The 18,674-nt window shown below is 37.7% G+C and overlaps 1 protein-coding gene across 6 annotated transcripts in view; it reads right to left on the bottom strand.

Annotated features, from left to right (window-relative positions):
* Positions 1–420: 420 nt before the first annotated feature.
* The window catches only part of LOC122553482 (spermatogenesis-associated protein 7-like), a 90,801-nt gene continuing 72,547 nt past the window's right edge, over positions 421–18,674 (bottom strand). For 4 of the 6 annotated variants that reach the window (XM_087989724.1, XM_087989723.1, XM_043697291.2 and 1 more), the window contains 3 exons: positions 18,279–18,356; positions 13,909–13,966; positions 421–5,448 (listed from right to left, as the gene is read on the bottom strand). In XM_087989724.1, the coding sequence (XP_087845850.1) occupies positions 4,861–5,448; positions 13,909–13,966; positions 18,279–18,356 (724 nt within the window). In that variant the 3' untranslated portion in view covers positions 421–4,860. The remainder of the gene's footprint in view (positions 5,449–13,908; positions 13,967–18,278; positions 18,357–18,674) is intronic. The other 2 variants (XR_015757876.1, XM_043697292.2) reach the window with 2 other exon arrangements.

The following is an 18,674-nucleotide window of genomic DNA, read 5'->3' on the forward strand; positions in this document are numbered from 1 at the left end:
CTAAAAAGTTAGAGCTAGACTTTTTGGGAATGAAATTGGAGAACAATTCTTCATGCATAGGCTGATAGAGGTTTAGATCCTGTGTTCTTAATTTCCTAATATTGTGTAAGGTTTAATTTGAATTTATTAGAGACAAAAATAACTGAAATTGGCATTTAAATTTGCTTAATTATTCCTGTACTGAGTAGGGTGCCTTGATCACTCTCTAGGAAATACAATGGTTCTTACAAACACTTTGAATGGTTTGTGAGGTGCATTCCACAAAACACAATGGCAGAAACAACTTATGGTATGTTATGGTTCGAGCTGATGGTACTAGTGGTCAAGTCAGAACCCAAAGTAAAACCAAATCAAATCTTTTGCTTTTGTTTAATTAATTAGCATGGCGATTAGTCATTGAAACATATTCACACTGGACTCCAGAAATTCTTTCACAACAGCACAGACGTTTATTACACAAAAGAAAAAAGAACAAATGATATAAATACAGACGTTAGTTGAAATTATATTAAAACACGCAAAACAAATGTATTTCCAAACATGATGCAATATAGAGACTCAAAAAAATTACATCTCTATCTCAAATATAAGTTTCCACTGACTTATTATCGCTTCTTTGAAATGGACTGTGGAGACAATCTGATGAGACCTTCCCAAGTCTGCTAGCATGAACTTTTCAGAAATCTGAGCACCTAAACTTTCTCAGTTTCTAATAACCTGTAGATTTCTAACCAAACACTTCTAGTTCAGAAACTTCACAAATCAGCCCTTGCCTGAGGTAACTGGTTCCCTGATCTGCCCAGTACTCCTCCCATAGAGAAAGTAAACTTGCTTCTGAACTCGACTCTGGTATTTTCTAAACTGAATTGAAAAGTTTGCTCTATCCTAGATTCTTCTCAACTGAAAACAAAGCAAATGATCTCTAGCTAACACAAACCAACATGTTTCCATTAGTATCACAGGGGTCTGCAGTCATTACCTTTTTAACAAAGACAGGTTTAGATCACTATTCTGAAAAGATTTTCTGACTTTTTTTTAATCTGTATCTATTTTGAAACCAAATTCAAAAACTGCAATTAGTATATATAAATTACGCATTTTTATCACAAATGCCTTTGGCATACTAGACCATAATTCATGTTCTCTATCAGATGTTCCTACGAGATGCAATGTTTTGTGACCAGCAAAAAGAGAATTTAAAAAATCTAACATATTCTGGTACAAATATGTTATAACTTTGAAGGGGCTCACTTTCAAGGTAGAAGCACATGAAAGGGTGCATTTTCCTCACTACTAAAACCTCTGACTTTACGAGCAATAGGTCAGGAAATCAATGAAATTATCTTTACAGGTTACTCCCAGAAAGAGTTAATTAAAAGTCAAGCCACAATTTGGTATTCAACGAGCTAAACTGAAGTTTTGCATGTATGGTGATTTTTACTTATAAAGTAAATCAGTTTTATTGGAAATCATACAGACAGGAGAATTCTTTTAAGAATTCCAGGTTCACACATGTATCTTTATGACAGCAAAGGTAACAGCAAATTTTCACATACAAAAAAATTAAAACATTAATATAAAATTTGAATATGTTGATGCACAAAACTGAAATGTAGGTGATCAGGTTTACTTTATTTGAGATGCATATTTCCTATCATATTTTTGTCAAGAGATATTTATCATTATTTACTTTTGAGGAATTATATTGGTTGTAAGTGTGTGAAGGACCAGTTCATAATTAAAAAGAGGAATGCCTACTTACTTCTTTTGAGATCTTAACTTAGAGAGAAACTATTATAAAAATAATTCAGCTGTCATCCATCCTTCAAAGTCTGGAAATAGGATTAACATTATCATAACCAAGCATAAATATTTAATGAAATCTTATTCAGTTGTCATGTTGGGGCAGCATGGTGGCTTAGTATTTAGCACTGCTGCCTCACAGCTCTCAGGACCTGGGTTCGAATTCCACCTAGGGTGACTGCTTGTTTGGAGTTTGCACATTCACCCAGTGTCTGTGTGGGTTTCCTCCAGATGCTCTGGTTTCCTCCCACAGTCCACTGGTTACAAAGGCACAACAATATCTCTTCTTCCTCAGGCAGCTGTGGAAATTTGGCATGACAGCGAATACTCTTGCCAACCTTTATAGGTGCACCATTGAGAACATTCTGTCTGGATGTATCACTACCTGATATGACAACTGTACCATTCAAGATCGGAGACGGTTATAGAGAGTGGTGAACTCTGCCCGGACAATCACAAAGGCCAACCTCCCATCTATCGAATCCATCTACCAGGCCCGCTGTCAAGGAAAGGCCACCAGCATTCTCAAAGATCCTTCCCATCCTGACAATGTTTTTCTACAACCTCTACCATCAAGGAGAAGGTACAGAAGCCTGAACACACACACACACCAGCTGGTTTCGAAACAGTTTCTACCCTACTGTTGTTAGAATACTGAATGGACTCAAACTCTTAATATTCGCCTGTATCCATGTTTTTGGTTTTGCCGCTGCTTATCCATTTACTTATCTATGCTACTTAACTCTGTGATCTGCCTGTATTGCTTGCAAGACAAAGCTTTTCACTGTACTTTGGTACACGTGACAATAAATTCAATTCATGTGTAGGTTTGGTGGATTGGCCATGGTAAATTGCCCCAGAGTTTCCAGGGATGTGCAAGCTATGTGGATTAGCTATGGGAAATGCATGGTTACAGGGGGATGGGCTGCTCTTTGGAGGATCGGTGTGGACGATGGGCCGAATGGCCTGCGTTCACACTGTAGGGATTCTATGATGTCCTTGGACGTATTTTTCAGTGTGCAAAAAAGGAAAAAAGCAATGGTCTTCCATCAAAACTTAACAGGTCTGATGTACAAGAATCAGATGCTGAGTAAAGTATCTTTGTTTATTACAATAACAGGAAAGAAAACCTAAAACATCAGTGCAGTAATGTTCTATTTCTGACGTTAGCCTCTTTTGACTGACATTTCCAATTTATTTGTTGAATACAGATCACTTTTTGAACGGTACCCATTCTCAATAAGTACTAGATTGGTACTTCCCAAATACTTTAATATTAAAATAATGAAAGTGTTCATTATATTTAGAGACTTAATATTTTGTGTTAAGGTCTAGAGATGTCTCGTTCAGCATTAAAAGTGTTATTGCTTTAGTATCTTAGATTTTGATATTTTACATTTTTCCAGTATATAGCTTTCATTGATCTGCTCAAGTTACAGGGGCCAACAAGTCATGTGAGAATACTACGTAAAATTTTCACGTTGGTACAAAATTAGAAAGTATTCCTCTTGTACAATGTAAACAATTTGGAGTATATTAAATTTGGGCAATATTAAAAAGGAATTATGTTGTTGAATTGCTGCATAATCAAAACTAAATGCAACAAAATGCTTGTACAATTATTAACATCAATTAACAATCCCTTGTCACTCTTATTTTGATTCACAAATTTGAGTTTGCGACCTCCTGAAATAAATACTCTCTGTAGAACTTCCTCCTCTGCAACATTAAAAACTTCGATCAGCTGTTATCATCAACGGAAAAGGTTCCCACTGGGATTTTTTATGAAATCAGGGAATGATACAGTACAGAAGAAGGAGGCCATTCAGCCCATTGTGTCACACCAGTTCTTTCAAGGAACTCTCTAGTTAGTCCATACCCTTTACCCATATTTCTCATGTATTTATCCTATGCCCTTTGAATCCTACTACAGACTCAGCATCTATCACCCTTTCAAACTGTGCATTTCTAATTCCTAACTTCCGTACTTAGTGCATAGTAAATGTTTATTTTGTCTCTGATTCTTTTGCTAATACTTTAAACTGTTCTATTTTACAACCAACCTTTGAGCTACCACGAACAGTTTGTCTTCATATAGCCTACCTAAACCAGACAAAATTTCTCCTTTCTCTGGTTTAAGGATTTTTTTTGGCGTAAATTTAATCCCTTGAATCATTCCAGTAAATTTCTTCTCTAACCTTTCAAAACCTTACCAACTTTCCTGAAGTATGATGTCCAATTGGGATGGAAGTAGTATTCATGTTGTCATAGAAGAAACTCTACATGCTATTTGCTCCTAAGGTAGATTAAACCGAATTAATCATCAAAAAATTGAGCAAAATAAAGGATTAATGAATACCAGTTGCTGTATGATTATCTCCCTTACTTGATTTAAAATTATAGGGCATTTCAGTCAAACGTATTCCCTTCTGAAAGAACAATAAAGTAACTGGATTGATCATGCACATAATCATTTTGTAACAATTAACTTTCTATTATGACTGCATTGAAACAATGGTTTGACTTACCTCATTGTAAAGATTTGAAGTTAAATCTACTTAGTATACCAATATACTGTATCGCAGAATAGGACACTCTAGGTTTACATCTGGTTTCAGCAAGTCTGCATGACACAGTTGGAGATAATGAATGGCCTTCACATTCTTCTTGGCAGCTGCTTATAGAGAACAGTATTTGTAAAATTCTAATAAAAAATAAAACACATCTGTGCAAGACTCAGGAAGATGTGAGAGGTAGCTTTTGTAATGCAGCAGTCACTTACAATGAACTTGGATTAACGACTCATTTAGTCAAGATTAAAGTAATGCCTTAGTAACTGTAGTAAAATATATACTAGATCTCAGAAATGTAGCATAAAACATGCACAGTGCAGAGGAGCATTGATTTTTCAGGGAAAATACCCAAAAATGTTTCTGTTGCAAACCTTTGTTATAGTCAATAACCAACTCAGCGGCAAGTACAGGCTTACATCACAAAGATCAAGAATTCTGTTATGATCCATGAATGTTAGCTGTGTAATTCAGAGAATTGCAAGCACTACAAATTAATGCCATCATCAAAAGCTTTTTCTGAATCTTGACTTAATGTAGATCCATGCTGATCATATTCAAGTTCACAGCTTTCCTTAACGTCAACAGTATGAAGAGACACCACAAGATTATCAACCTCTGTCAAATCTGTTGTTTCATCAAGATCAGTGCAACAGTCGGGGGAATTGTATGGATGGTCCACAGACTGTAAATCATCAGGGTTTTCTTCACTATTTGTAAACAGGCAATGATCTTGTTCTGTGTGTAAAACATCCTGGATTTGCTCTCCATAAATTGCATCAAGGTATGTGGTTCCAGCAATGCTACGGTCGTAACAAATACTTGCACTAGAATTCCCAAGCACTCTATGATTCCATGATTCTTCATTTTCATTGTCAATTGAAAGGTTAACAATAGTACCAGTATCTTCCTTCCAATTCTGTGCAAACTTAGGATTTTCCAAAGAATCAGATATTTTTAATTCTAACAGTTTAGTATTTGTTAATACTGGTTCACAACCACTGGTCCTCCAGTCTTTTTCTGGTTTAAAGCCCAAATCTTCTTTTAAAGCATCCAGCATATGACGTAATTTCTGCTGCAAAATTAAGACAAAGAAGTAGATTATCAATTTTAGTATTGAAAAATTTTAGATCTGTTTAATTTAGTAAAATAAACACATTAGCATCTATATGGGGTGGGATTTTATTGGGATGATGCTGGTCCTGACAAGCTAGAGTTCAAAAAAAACAATTCCTAGCAATTTCTGCTTTTGAAGCTGGAGTTAATCCTGCCTCAGCTGTTTGGAGAGCACCAGTAACATCTTATATCCATTTTCCAGCTGAGTTGCTGTCAGATTCCTGACCTTCAAGAGCTGCAAGTCAATCAGAAGGCTAGCAGCTCTTCAGTCCCAGTTGTGTCGTTAGGAGCAGTAAAGCAAATGGAGTCAGAGGCCACTGTGCTCAGATAAAGAGGTCTCAGCAACGCTGTATGATGTTTGATGATGACAGGGAGTTGAATTGCCATGGGGCAGTATTTGCCACGGGGTCAGTATTTGCCACAGGAGATTTCTCTGTGAGCCAGAAATCACAAATTAGGAGGCAATAGTCTCATTCCTAAACCCATAGGTAGGCTGCTAGATTTTAAAATGCAGTTTACAAATGTGGCAGAGCACCCATCTGCCACAACAAAAATGCCAACAATGACAGGACAGATCCTTAAGTGGCCACAAACACAATTGGTCACTAGGAAGGAATGCCATTCTTTATGTTCCGTGCTGCTATCAGAATATTGGGGTAGCAGAAAATTGAGGAACATGCAGACTTGCACCCTCTCCCAATTTTTTGTGGTCTTTCCTCCCCCTATATTGCAGCTTTCATAAAAGTCAACCCACTGAATTAGCAGGTATAGGAATGTAATTAAGTGTGTTAAATGTTCCTTGACTAATTCCAGCAATTATAACTTCTAGATTATTACAAGATACTACTGGATGTAGGTTTGCTTGCTGAGCTGGAAGGTTCATTTCCAGACTTTTCATCACCCTAAGTAACATCTTCAGTGCGCCTCCAGGCGAAGCACTGTTCACGATTCCTGCTTTCTATTTATATGTTTGGGTTTCTTTGGGTTGGTGATGTCATTTCCTGTAGTGATTTCATTACCTTTTTTTTCTCTGGGGTGGTAGATGGGGTCTAACTCGATGTGTTTGTAGATAGAGTTCCAGTTGGAATGCCATGCTTCTAGGAATTCTCATGCATGTCTCTGTTTGGCTTGACCTAGGATAGATGTGTTGTCCCAGTCGATGTGGTGTCCTTCCTTATCTGAATGTAAGGATACTAGTGAGAGAGGGTCATGTCGTTTTGTGACTAGTTGGTGTTCATGTATCCTGGTGGCTAGTTTTCTGCCTGTTTGTCCAATGTAGTTTTTGTTACAGTTCTTGCATGGTAATTTGTAAATGACATTAATTTTACTTGTTGTCTGTATAGGGTCTTTCAAGTTCATTAGCTGCTGTTTTAGTGTGTTAGTGGGTCTGTGGGTTACCATGATGCCAAGGGGTCCGAGTAGCATCTGTAAGGGTGATGAAACGTCTGGAAATGAACCTTCCAGTTCAGTGAGCAAACCTACATCCAGATTCTCAACCTGAGCTATAAATCTTCTCAAGACTTAACAAGATACTACTGCTCAGGAAGTAGCATTGTAATATGTTAATTTTTCAATTTGCTTTCAAGAGGTATTACGAAGTGCTGTAAATAAACATCTTTATGAAAATCCAATCAAGAAAGTTTTTTTTAATTAAAAAGAAAACAATTCTGAAGCTATAAAATTACATTCATATATTCAAAATGTAAGTTGGTTTCAATGTGGAGAATTAAAAAGAAAACACCATAAAACATCAGATACATGATCTTTGAATGTTGGTGCTTGTAAGATATATGATGTAAATTTAGTTGTTGTAACAGCACGTTGGCTCAGTGGTTAGCACTGCTGCCTCTCAGCGCCAGGGACCCAAGCTCGATTCCACTCTCGGGCAACTGTCTGTGTGGAGATTGCATTTTCTCTCCATGTCTGCATTAGTTTCCTCTAGGTGGTCTTGTTTCCTCCCATAGTCCAACAATGTGCAGGTTAGGTGAATTGGCCATGTTAAGTTGCCCATAGAGTTCAGGGATATACAGACTACGTGGATTAGCCATGGGAAATACAGGGTTACCGGCATAGGGTGGGGAGATGGGTCTGGAGAGGTGTGGACTCGATGGGTCGAATGGGCTGCTTCCACACAGTAGGGATTCTATGATAAACTTTGTCATTCAGTAATGGCTAAAGTTAGAAAAGTTTGCACCAGGGTTGGGTTACATTAACAAATGAGCAATTGCATTCCATCAAATGTTTCATAGAATCAGCTTGGAACATTGACAAAATTCGAGCTTAACCTTAAGATCTGAATTTCCTTGATTTTTTGAACTAAAAATGGGAGTTAGGTCATTCTCATACCACTCAAATAATGCAAATGTTCAGTGAATAAAAAGAACAAAGTAAAGCAACGGTATGACCAAAGTATATTGTGCATTGTGAAGAAATTATCTGATTTGCCCTCACATTCTGCTGTAAATGCAGTGAAGGGCAATACTAACATTAGCTCCCTTAACATATGAACTAGATGTGGTTACATAGTACTGAAAGATTTAAAATTATTCCAGCTATGGTATCTACACATATATTGATATCACAGGCACTGCTGTATCTAGGCTAGTACTGAGCAATCCAATGACCAACTGTGTTGCATGTTTTCCTCGGCAGGTCATATTGCACATGCCCCTAGTGCAAAGGGGACTAAGACCTTTATACCTTCTGGTCACATGTTATGATACTGCGTTTGATATCAAGATCAAGTCTCTTAAAGGTATGTTCCATACTTGCTGTGAGACATGACCTTCTGTTATAAACAACTGATAGGGAATGCAGACGATTGGAAAATTGCAAATGTATATACCCTTCTTCAAAATGTGAAGGAATCAAAAAAATGCTAACAAAAAGCCAGTTAGCTTAACATCTGGCATTAGGAAAATGTTAGAGTCTATTATAAGGGATGCAATAGGTCTACATTTAGAAATACAAATTGTAATCAAGCAGAAGCAACATACCTGACAAATTTATTAGAACTCCTTGACGAAGTAACATGCAGGATAGGTAAAGGTGTAATATATTCAAAAGTCATTTGATAAAGTATTAGACAGAAAATTATTTAAGATGATAAGAAGGTATTGGAGGTCTTATATTGTCATGGATAGAGTACTATTCAGAATGGAAACGTGTAAGTAGTAGAGTGCCTTAGGGATCAGTGCAGAGGCCACAAATATATGCAATATATACATTAATGACTTCACACTGAAAGTGAACATATTGTATCCAAATGTGTGGACAACATAAAAATAGGTTGGAAAGCAAGTAGTAAGGATGCCACAAAGAATCTGCTGAGGGATTTAGACAGTGAGTGAGTGGGCAAAAGTCTGGCAGAGGGAATGTGGGAAAATGTGAGTTTATGCATTTGACAGGAAGAATAAAGAGGTGAATATTATTTAATGAGGAAAGATTGCAGAAAACTGCAGCACAGAGAGATTTGGTGAGTTCATACATGAATCATAAAACGCTAGTAAATAAGTTTAGTAGGTAATAGGGAAGGCAAGTGGACTACTGGCTTTTATTTCAAAGGGAATTGAGTATAAAACAAGGAAGCTCTCGCTAAAATAAAAATCAGAATTGTGGATGCTGGAAATCTGAAACAAACAGATTGCTGGCAAAACTCAGCACATCTGACAGCATCTGTGGGGACAGTGGAGTTCACATCTTGGGTCCGGTGACTTTTCATCAAAATCTTACAAAAACTGCATAAGTATGGTTTTGATGAAGAGTCATCAGACCAAAGATGTAAACTCCACTTTCTTCCCACAGATGGTGCCAGACCATACTTAGAATATTGTGAACAGTTTTGGTCCTTTTATCCAAAACAAAATTTATTGGTATCAGATGCAATCCAGAGAAGGATCATTAGATTGATTGTAGGTATGGGGGTTTTACTTATGAGGAGAGATTGAGTAGGCTGGATTTGTATGCAATGGAGTTTAGAAGAATGAGGGAAGATCTTAATAAAATACAAAGGTTCTTAGGGACTTGACAAGGTAGAAGTGGAGAGGTTGTTTCTCCTTGAGGGACAGTCTAGGACCAGAGAGCATAATCTCAGATTAAGGGGTTGCCTATTTAAAACAGATATGAGGAGGAATTTCTTTTTTCAGAGGGAAATCTGTGGAATTCATTATCGTATAGAGCTGGGAAAGTTAGTTTTTTTAAGTGTATTCAAGGCTGAGATGGACAGATTTTTAATTAGTATGGGTATCAAAGATTATGAGGACAAGTCAAGGATTATCAGATCAACCATAATCTCACTGAATGACTCAACGGCCCTAACAGGTTATTTCTGCTCTGTGTCTTTTGGTCTTACTTTTTCTTTACTTGATTTCTTCTTTCCTTAAACAGGACAAGCTTTTGATTTTGTAGGGATTGGCAGATTTTGTAATGAAATTAGTTATTAGCTACTTTGACATAGTGATACTTATTTCTCTAAACGGAAATACAGATAATTAAACAAAAAGGGGGTAGAAATTGGTTTCCTTTGCACCCTATCTTTGAGTTTCGAATGTACACAAGCACACCAGTTAAGCAGTGAGTGGCCTGTTACTGCTATTCCCAGGGATTGGTCCTAATACTAAAATTGCAGCACAGAGTTTTCAGGTATTTAGTGTAAGCGTCTAAAGGTAGTTATTAACATATTCAAAGAGCTCAAAGCCCATTCAAAAACAGCTTTAGGTATTTTAGGCCTCGGGATTCTTCATCAGCAGCCAATTAAAGGCAAATCTTTTCTTTAAGAAATATCCAGCAGAATCAGGAGGAGAACTCCCAACTTCATAGACATAAGAAAAATGCAACAAACATTACCCACTGCTATATACAGCTTTATTTTGACTTCACAAAAGCCTTTGACTCTAAACAGCAAAATCTTTGGAATATTTGCTTCAAATTTGGCTTTCAATAGTTTTTTTTGCCATTCTCATCTTCTCCTCAATGTCTTGCAAGGCATGATCCTCACCAACATGAACAGCACAGACCCATTACAATGAACTGAGCCTATTCTCCACAGTTTCAAAAAGTTAGAGGAGATCTCACTGAAACTTACAAAATTCGTACAGGGCTGAATAGAATAGATGTGTAATAAATCTTTCCCTTGGATGGTGAACCTAGAACTAGGTGTCCCACTTTAAAGATAAGGAAAGGCTATTTAAGATTGAGATGAGAAGGAATTTCTTCTGACGGGGTGGTGAACCTTTCAGAATTCTCTCCCTTCAAGACCTGTACAAGCCTAATCTTTGAACATGTTCAAGGCAGAAATCAATAAGATTTCTGCATACTAATAACATTGAATAATTTCGGTATACAGAGGCTGAATGGATTACACCTGCTCCTATAACCTATGCTTTTTCTCAGAAAAAATAAGAAAATGAACAAACTGCTGAGAAAGCTATGGTCCTTGTTCAACCTACTCTCACAGCACAAAACCTCTCTATTGACCAACATCAATGATGAGATCTTGCAAAACAGACCATTTTCCATATACTGGGAGCTTCTTTTTAACAAAGGTGAATATAGTGAATATATACCCTGTGAATATATACCCTGTTTCTTCTCATATGATAACCCTGCCATCCCAGGAAACAGTCTGGAGAATCTTAGCTGCATTTCCTTTCCTTTCCTAGGTATGTAGACCAATACTACATACAATACTTCAGGTAGATGGAAAATAAATTCATTATCATCTCCAAAGTGCTCAGTCTTCAGTTGATTGAGGAAAAGCATTTGAGAGTGAGAATTTCAAACTTTGAGACAGTCATCAAACCATAGAAAATAAAAGTATGGTACATCCCACCATGGCTGATGGTGGAATTTGAAATTCAATAAAATTTGAATTCAATGAATGTGGAATTAAAAGTTAGCCTAATGGCACCAGGTACCCTTTGCCAATTGTCATGAAAACCCATCTAGTTCAATAATGTCCTATAGGGATAAAAATCTAACACTGATACCTGACTTAAGACATAAGTCTTTAGGCCCACAGTAATGTAGTTGATTCGGAACTGCCTTCTGGGTAATTAAGAGTAATAACTGCTGACCTAGCAGCGACACCCATATCCTTTGAATGAATAAAAATTAATTTTTAAAAGTTGGGTATTGGGCTCATTGAGCTGCTCTACCATTCAATATGGTCCTGGTTAAACCTCTATTTCAATGTCATATTCACGCTTTCTCCCTAAATTCAATGACTTGGCCTCCATAGCTTAATATGGTAGTGAATTTCATAGGTTCATCACCTCTGAGCAAAAAAAAGTTCTCCTCCTGAGACTGTGGCCTGTTGTTCTGGACCTCTCCCTCAAAAAGGAAAACATTAGCCTGAATCTAGTATTTAAAGCCTTGCCTGAGTTTGATACATTTCAATAATAGCTACACTTCTAAACTCCAGTGAATATATACCCTGTTTCTTCTCATATGACAACCCTGCCATCCCAGGAAACAGTCTGGAGCATCTTAGTTGCATTCCCTCTATGACAATTATGTCCTTCCTTTCCTAGGTATGTAGACCAATACTGCATACAATACTTCCGGTGCGGTTTGAAGTAAGGCTCTGTGCAGCTTCAGCAAGAAATCCTTGCTTTTGTACTCAAATTCTCTACCAATGAAGATAAATATACTACTTGCCTTCTTAACTGCTTGCCACACCAGCATCTTGCTTTCAGGTGACTGGTGTACAAAGAAAATCAGGTACCTTTACATATCAAAATTTCCTAATCCATCACTATTTAAATAATCCTCTGCCATTCTGTTTTTCCTACTGAAGTGGATAACTTCACACTTATCACACACTGTAAGCAAATTTTGCCACATATTTGTCCTCTCATTCAATTTGTCTAAATTGCCTTCCTGACTCTTTACATCCTCCTCACCATTCATAATCCCATATGTTATCTACAATCTTGGAAACATTTCAGTTGATATTCTCATCCAAATCATTGACATATATTGTGAAAAGTTGGAGCCTAAGCATTGATCTCTAAAGTTACGGTTTACTCTGCACTCCTACATGGATAACTCAGGGGTATAAGAATTTCAGGAACGCAAATTTCAAAGGAATGAGAAATAAATTGACCACAATAGTCTAGACTTAACTGTTAACTATAGAAAACTTTAGACTAACATTAGGATGTATTAAAAAAATTTTGTACCATTGCTACATACTAAGTATACGCTCCTAAAAAGCAAAGTGGACACTTGTAGTTCTGCAGCCATCATTAATAAATGAGGGAAGAGTCAGTAACAAGCTAAAATAACAATAAGTGTAAAAGGAAAGATGCAATCCAGTAGATTAGTAAAGCCATTAAAAAAAAACAAGGGAGGAGAAAATTAAGAAATAAGGTGCAGAAAAAGAACCAAACATAATTTGGTAAAAAGGGTAGCATGGTGGCTCAGCAGTTAGCAGTGTTGCCTCAAAACACCAGGGACCCGAGTTTGATTCCACCCTCGAGCGACTGTTTGTGTGGAGTTTGCACGTTCTCCCCAAGTCTGCATGGGTTAGCCATGGGAAATGCAGGGTTACAGGGATCGGGTAGAGGAGGTAGATCTGGGTGAGATGCTCTTTGGAGGATTCAGTAGGATGAATGGCCTGTTTCTATACAGTAGGGATTATATGAATTCAGACTCTGGCCTTTTTAAATTCCCAGTCTAAATTGTGTGGAGACAGCCTAGGATAGTGTTCCTGGCACACATGTTCAAACCCCATCACAGTTGTTAAAACTTGAATTCATAGAACATAGAACAATACAGTGCAGAACAGGCCCTTCGGCCCTCGATATTGCGTCGACCTGTGAACTATTCTCAGCTCGTCCCCGTACACTATCCCAAAATCATCTATGTGCTTATCTAAGGATTGTTTAAATCTCCCTAGTGTGGCTGAGTTGACTACATTAGCAGGTAAGGCATTCCAAGCTGTTACCACTCTCTGCGTAAAGAACCTGCCTCTGATATCTGTCTTAAATCTATCAATTCATTAATTAAATCTGGAACTATCTGGGCATGGTGTAGAATCTTGCACTGAATAAAACAATGTTTTGCATATATAGAAAATCTGTGCAACCTTTGTAAAATCTCATACCACACATCACACGGAATTACCTCTTCCAGATCTCCTCCTAGACAGCTTTAATAGAATCAAGTTTTTTTAACTTGTAATGAAAACATAAGAGTTGAATAGCATGCTGACAAGTTGTCATGGATCACGTGTGTTTATTTCATTGAAATACAGTGAGTAACTAATAGCTTCTGTAGCCTAGGATTGTCTTAATACTAATAGCTATAGAGGAGAAAGGAAAATAAACAAGCATATGAAACCTACAGATTTTTTGCCCTTTTGATAAAACATCATTGTATGTTTTAAGAATATTGACACCTGGAGGTATATACTCACTTCATTTAGTCGATGTCTATTTTCTTCTATACGTCGTTCAAATATTCTTTCCAAAACACTGAATAAACAATGAAAATACCTTATGTTAATTAAGATCTGTGTTTTATCACCCCTGATTCAATCTGAAATTATTTACAACATTTTAAGTTAAAAGGTGATTTTAACACCAAGTTTTATTTTAAAAATATTAAACTAGCTGAACTAGATGAAAAAATTAATTACTATCCTGTTTTAATATCAATGCTGAATTTTTTTTTCTTTATTCAATCACATGATATGGGTGTCGCTGGCTAGGCCATCCCTAATTGCCCAGAGGGCAGTTGCTAGTCAACCACATTGCTATAGGTCTGGAGTCACATGTATGCCAGACCAGGTTTCCTTCCCAACCAGATGGACTTTTCCTGACAACTGACAATGTCATGGTCATCATTGGGTGCTCAATTCCAGATTTTCATTGAATTCAAATTCCACCATGGCAGGATTCAAACCCAAGTTACCAAAACATTACATGGGTCGCCTGATTAATAGTCTAGTGATAACATCACAAGGCCATTGCCTCCCCATTGTACACATTGGGACATTTTACAAGGAAGCTTCCAGAAATGCTATTGAAACAAAGCTACTTGTTACAAGTTTAATGTTCATTTATCAATAGTGCAGTACTTTTCACTTGATTGATGTCAGAAATGCTGCAATTCATGAGTTGTTGTTTCTCTTAGTCTTACTGCTACATTGGCATAGGCGATGTGGCTGGCTTCAAGTTAAAAGAATTCTATCACCAGGTATCCAAAGTGTCCATCTTATTCAGGCTATCTGTTTAGAAATGGAATTGTGGTCTTATGATTATTTTCGCTGTAAAATTTTACTGCTGTGTATAGCAGTCTTTCCAATACTTGGTACTTCAAGAAGAAGGGTTTATGCCCGAAACGTCGATTCTCCTGTTCCCTGGATGCTGCCTGACCTGCTGCGCTGTTCCAGCAACACATTTTCAGCTATGCTCATACACAGCTTAGCTAAACCCTGCTTTTGATGCAACTTGGAGCACAATTGATGTTTTAGGCTTCAATCAGTTCCATTAGCAATGGAAGAGAATAGGTCTTCTGAAGGCAAATGCATTCTGGTTTTCCAGGAATCACAAAAATAATCTGGATTGCTGTCACTTAAGGAGCCTTGCCCTCCACCATCACAACAATCCAACCTCTTTTCTCATCCCTGTAACTTGCCTTCCAATTCATGAAATGACAAACATAAATTACCTGGTTGTGTACCTATATCTTCCACTGTATTTAGCAATAAACTGAATCAGATGAACCTTGTTCACTATCAAAGGTCTCAAATTTGTTATCTCCTCTTATGGCAGATACCCTTTATGTTTAAAAAAAAATAGAATATTTGCTCCTTGCACTATTTTCCACATAGGCTATTTTATATGTTTATCAACCTCTGCATGAACAGGTTATGCATCTACTTTACTGATGTCCTAGATCTTGTGTTAGTATTGTATATCTTTCTAGTAATTTATCAATTCCCTGCAATAACTCCAATACTTCAGTCGGATGTTCTCAGTTGCATTTTATCAAAATACAAATTCTGAGAATTGTTAAGCATTTCCTCATGGTAGACACGACAATCCTACTTATTAACTTAATTATCCTTAGCCCTCCCTCTCAATGTCTCCTGTAATACAGCACCTAAAACTGTACATTATACAATTTAGCTGACATTTCAATCCATACTGAGGAAGTGCTGCATAGTTAGTGTGTCTTTTCACCTTGGTTGTAAAATGGTCCTGTCAACTGAATGTTAAATATGCCATTGCACTCATTTCATTCAATTTGAAGTATTATGATACATACAGAATAGCTATGACATTCTTTTACACAGGAAGGGGAGATGGTGGTGTTGTGGCGGTATCATTGGATTAGTATTCAAATAAAATTGGAATTATAAGCTAGTATCAGTAATAGTGACTATATCATCAATTGTTGTAAAAGTCAGTCTATTCACTAATGCCCTTTACAGAATGAAAATGTCCTCTTTTTACCTGGTTTGGCCTATATGTAACTCTATATCCACATTGATGTGATTGACTGTTGACTGCCTAGCAAGCCATCAAATTCAAGAACAATTAGGGTTGGGTAATAAATGTTGGCTTTGCCACCAATATCTACGTTCAATAGTAGAATAAATTAAAAATAAGCTGTTAGACTGGACCTGTGGCATGTGGTGAATGAATAAACAAGAGGGGAAAATATACTTGCCCTTACCTTCACCAACCTATCTGCTGAAGCCCCATCATCACATTGATGATACCCTCCATTGTGCTGTGGTACAAAGCTAAAGGTAAAATGCATAGGGCTGCTCTCTCACTAGAGAGACAATGGTGGTGGTTTAACCTGAGGGTTACCATGCCTCAGACAAGGGGACAGGTTCATGTTAACCTCAGCTGGTACTGGAATCGAACTCAAGCTGTTGGTACCACTCTGTATCGCAAACAAACCATCGAGCTAACCGAGCTAAATGGGATATATTGTGAACAGATCTCGTAACTCAAGACTGGTCATCCATGACAAGCTGTGGACCATCAGCAGCAGCATTTTTATACTTCAGTACAATCTGTAACCTCATGGCCTGGAATTTGCCCCATTCTACCTTTACCATCAAGCCAGGAGATCAACATTTATTTAATGAAGAATCCTGAAGCAGCACCAACCATTCTTAATAATGAGGAATCAGTCTGGTGATGCTACAACTCAGGACTACATGCATACATAAAAGCATAAACAACAACTGATATATAGGGCTAAATGATTCCATATCATAGGATCAGATCTAAGCTATGCAATCATTCCACATCCAGTTGTAAGTGGCGGTTGACAATTAAACAACTTACTGGAGAAGGAGGCTCCACAAATATTGCCATGCTTGATGACGGGGAGCCCAGCAGAAGTGCAAAAGATCAGGCTGAAGCAGCTGCAACAATCTTCAGCCAGTAGTGCTGAGTGGATGATCCAACTTGCTCTCCTCCTGAGGATCCCAGCATCACTGCATGATATCAAATGCTAAATGCACTGCACACTGTAAAGGCTAAGCCCTGACAACTTTTTAAAAAAAAAAATTCACTTGTGGGATGTGGATGTCGTTGCCTGGTCATTTATTGCCCATCCCCAACTGCCCTTGAGAAGGTAGTATTGAGTGGCTTTCTTGAATTGCTACAGTCCCCAAGCTGTAGGTTGACCCACAATGCCCTCAGGGAGGGAATTCTAGATTTTGACCAAGCAACAGAGAAGGAATAGCGATATACTTCTAGGTCAAGATGGTGAGTGACTTGGAGGGCATGTTGCAGGTGGTTGTGTTTCCTTGTATCTGCTGCCTTTGTCCTTCTAAATGGAAATGGTCATGATAGAGTTGTCGAAGGATCTTTGGTGAATTTCTAAAGTGCATCTTGTGGTTAGTACACATTGCTACTACGGAGTGGAGGCTTAAGGATGTGGTGCCTATCAAGTGGGCTGCTTTATCATAAATGGTGCCAAGCATCTTGACTATCAACGTCCTGGGGATTACCATTGACTAGAAATTCAACTGGATTTGCAGTATAAACACAGTAGCTTTCAGAGCAGGTCAGAAACTAGGAATACTGTGGCAAGTAACTCACCTCCTGACTCCAAAAAGCCTGTCGACCATCTACAAGGCACAAGTCAGGAGTGTGATGGAATACTCACATGGATGAGTGCAGCTCCAACAACACTCAAGAAGCTTTACATCATCTATGACAAAGCTGCCAGTTTGATAAACACCACACCCACAAACATTCATTCCCTACATCATCAACACAAAGAAGCAGCAGAGTCTACTATCTACAAGATGCATCACACAACTCACTTAGGCTCCTTAGATAGCACCTTCCAAACCCCTGACCACTGCCATCTAGAAGCACTAGGACAGCAGGTAAATGGGAACACTCCTCAGAAATTCCTCTTCAAATCACCCATCATCCTGATAGAAATATATCATGTGTACTTCAGTGTTACTGGGTTAAAATCCTGGAACTCCCTACCTAACAGCAATGTGGACATACCTGCATTGAATAAATAGCAGTTTTCAAGAGGGTGGCTCAACTCAAGGACAACAAGGGATGGGTAGTCAATGATGGCCCAACCAATGAAGCCCAAATTCTATGATGCATCTTATTTCTTTTTTTCAGAGATCAAATGGAGCATCTAAATAAATGCAAATCATTTCAAAATAACTTTCAACTTAGTGACTCTATCAATTTGAAACTACCTACATTTACCTTTAAAATTATTTGAACCTACAGTGCTTTTGATAGAGAGTGAACCTACAGGCTAGCTAAATTATGATAGATTTACCTGTTCGAAAATAATCCTCGAGTCAATATTTCACTGGTAATATCAGAGATGAACTCAAGATACTTCAATTCCTCTTCTCTGCAGGGAAATGCATATGGCAGTAAGTAACCTGTAAGTACAATCTAGTGTGACAGTTTTGGAAGACTAGAGGAACCAGTTAATTATTTATCACTCCAACTTACAAGATTTTGAGAGATTTCAAATTAAGGGGCTAGATACTGAGATCAAACATTATTATTTTTAGTATATTTCGCTCTGAATATTACCTATAAAATGTTAGATTAGATTACTTACAGTGTGGACCAACAAGTCCACACCAACCTGCCGAAGCGCAACCCACCCAGACCCATTCCCCTACATTTACCCCTTCACCTAACACTACGGGCAATTTAGCAT

This window comes from Chiloscyllium plagiosum, unplaced genomic scaffold, assembly GCF_037043375.1.
Source record: "Chiloscyllium plagiosum isolate Xiang-an unplaced genomic scaffold, Cpla_swu_hap1 HiC_scaffold_8, whole genome shotgun sequence".
Taxonomy (NCBI): Eukaryota; Metazoa; Chordata; class Chondrichthyes; order Orectolobiformes; family Hemiscylliidae; genus Chiloscyllium; species Chiloscyllium plagiosum.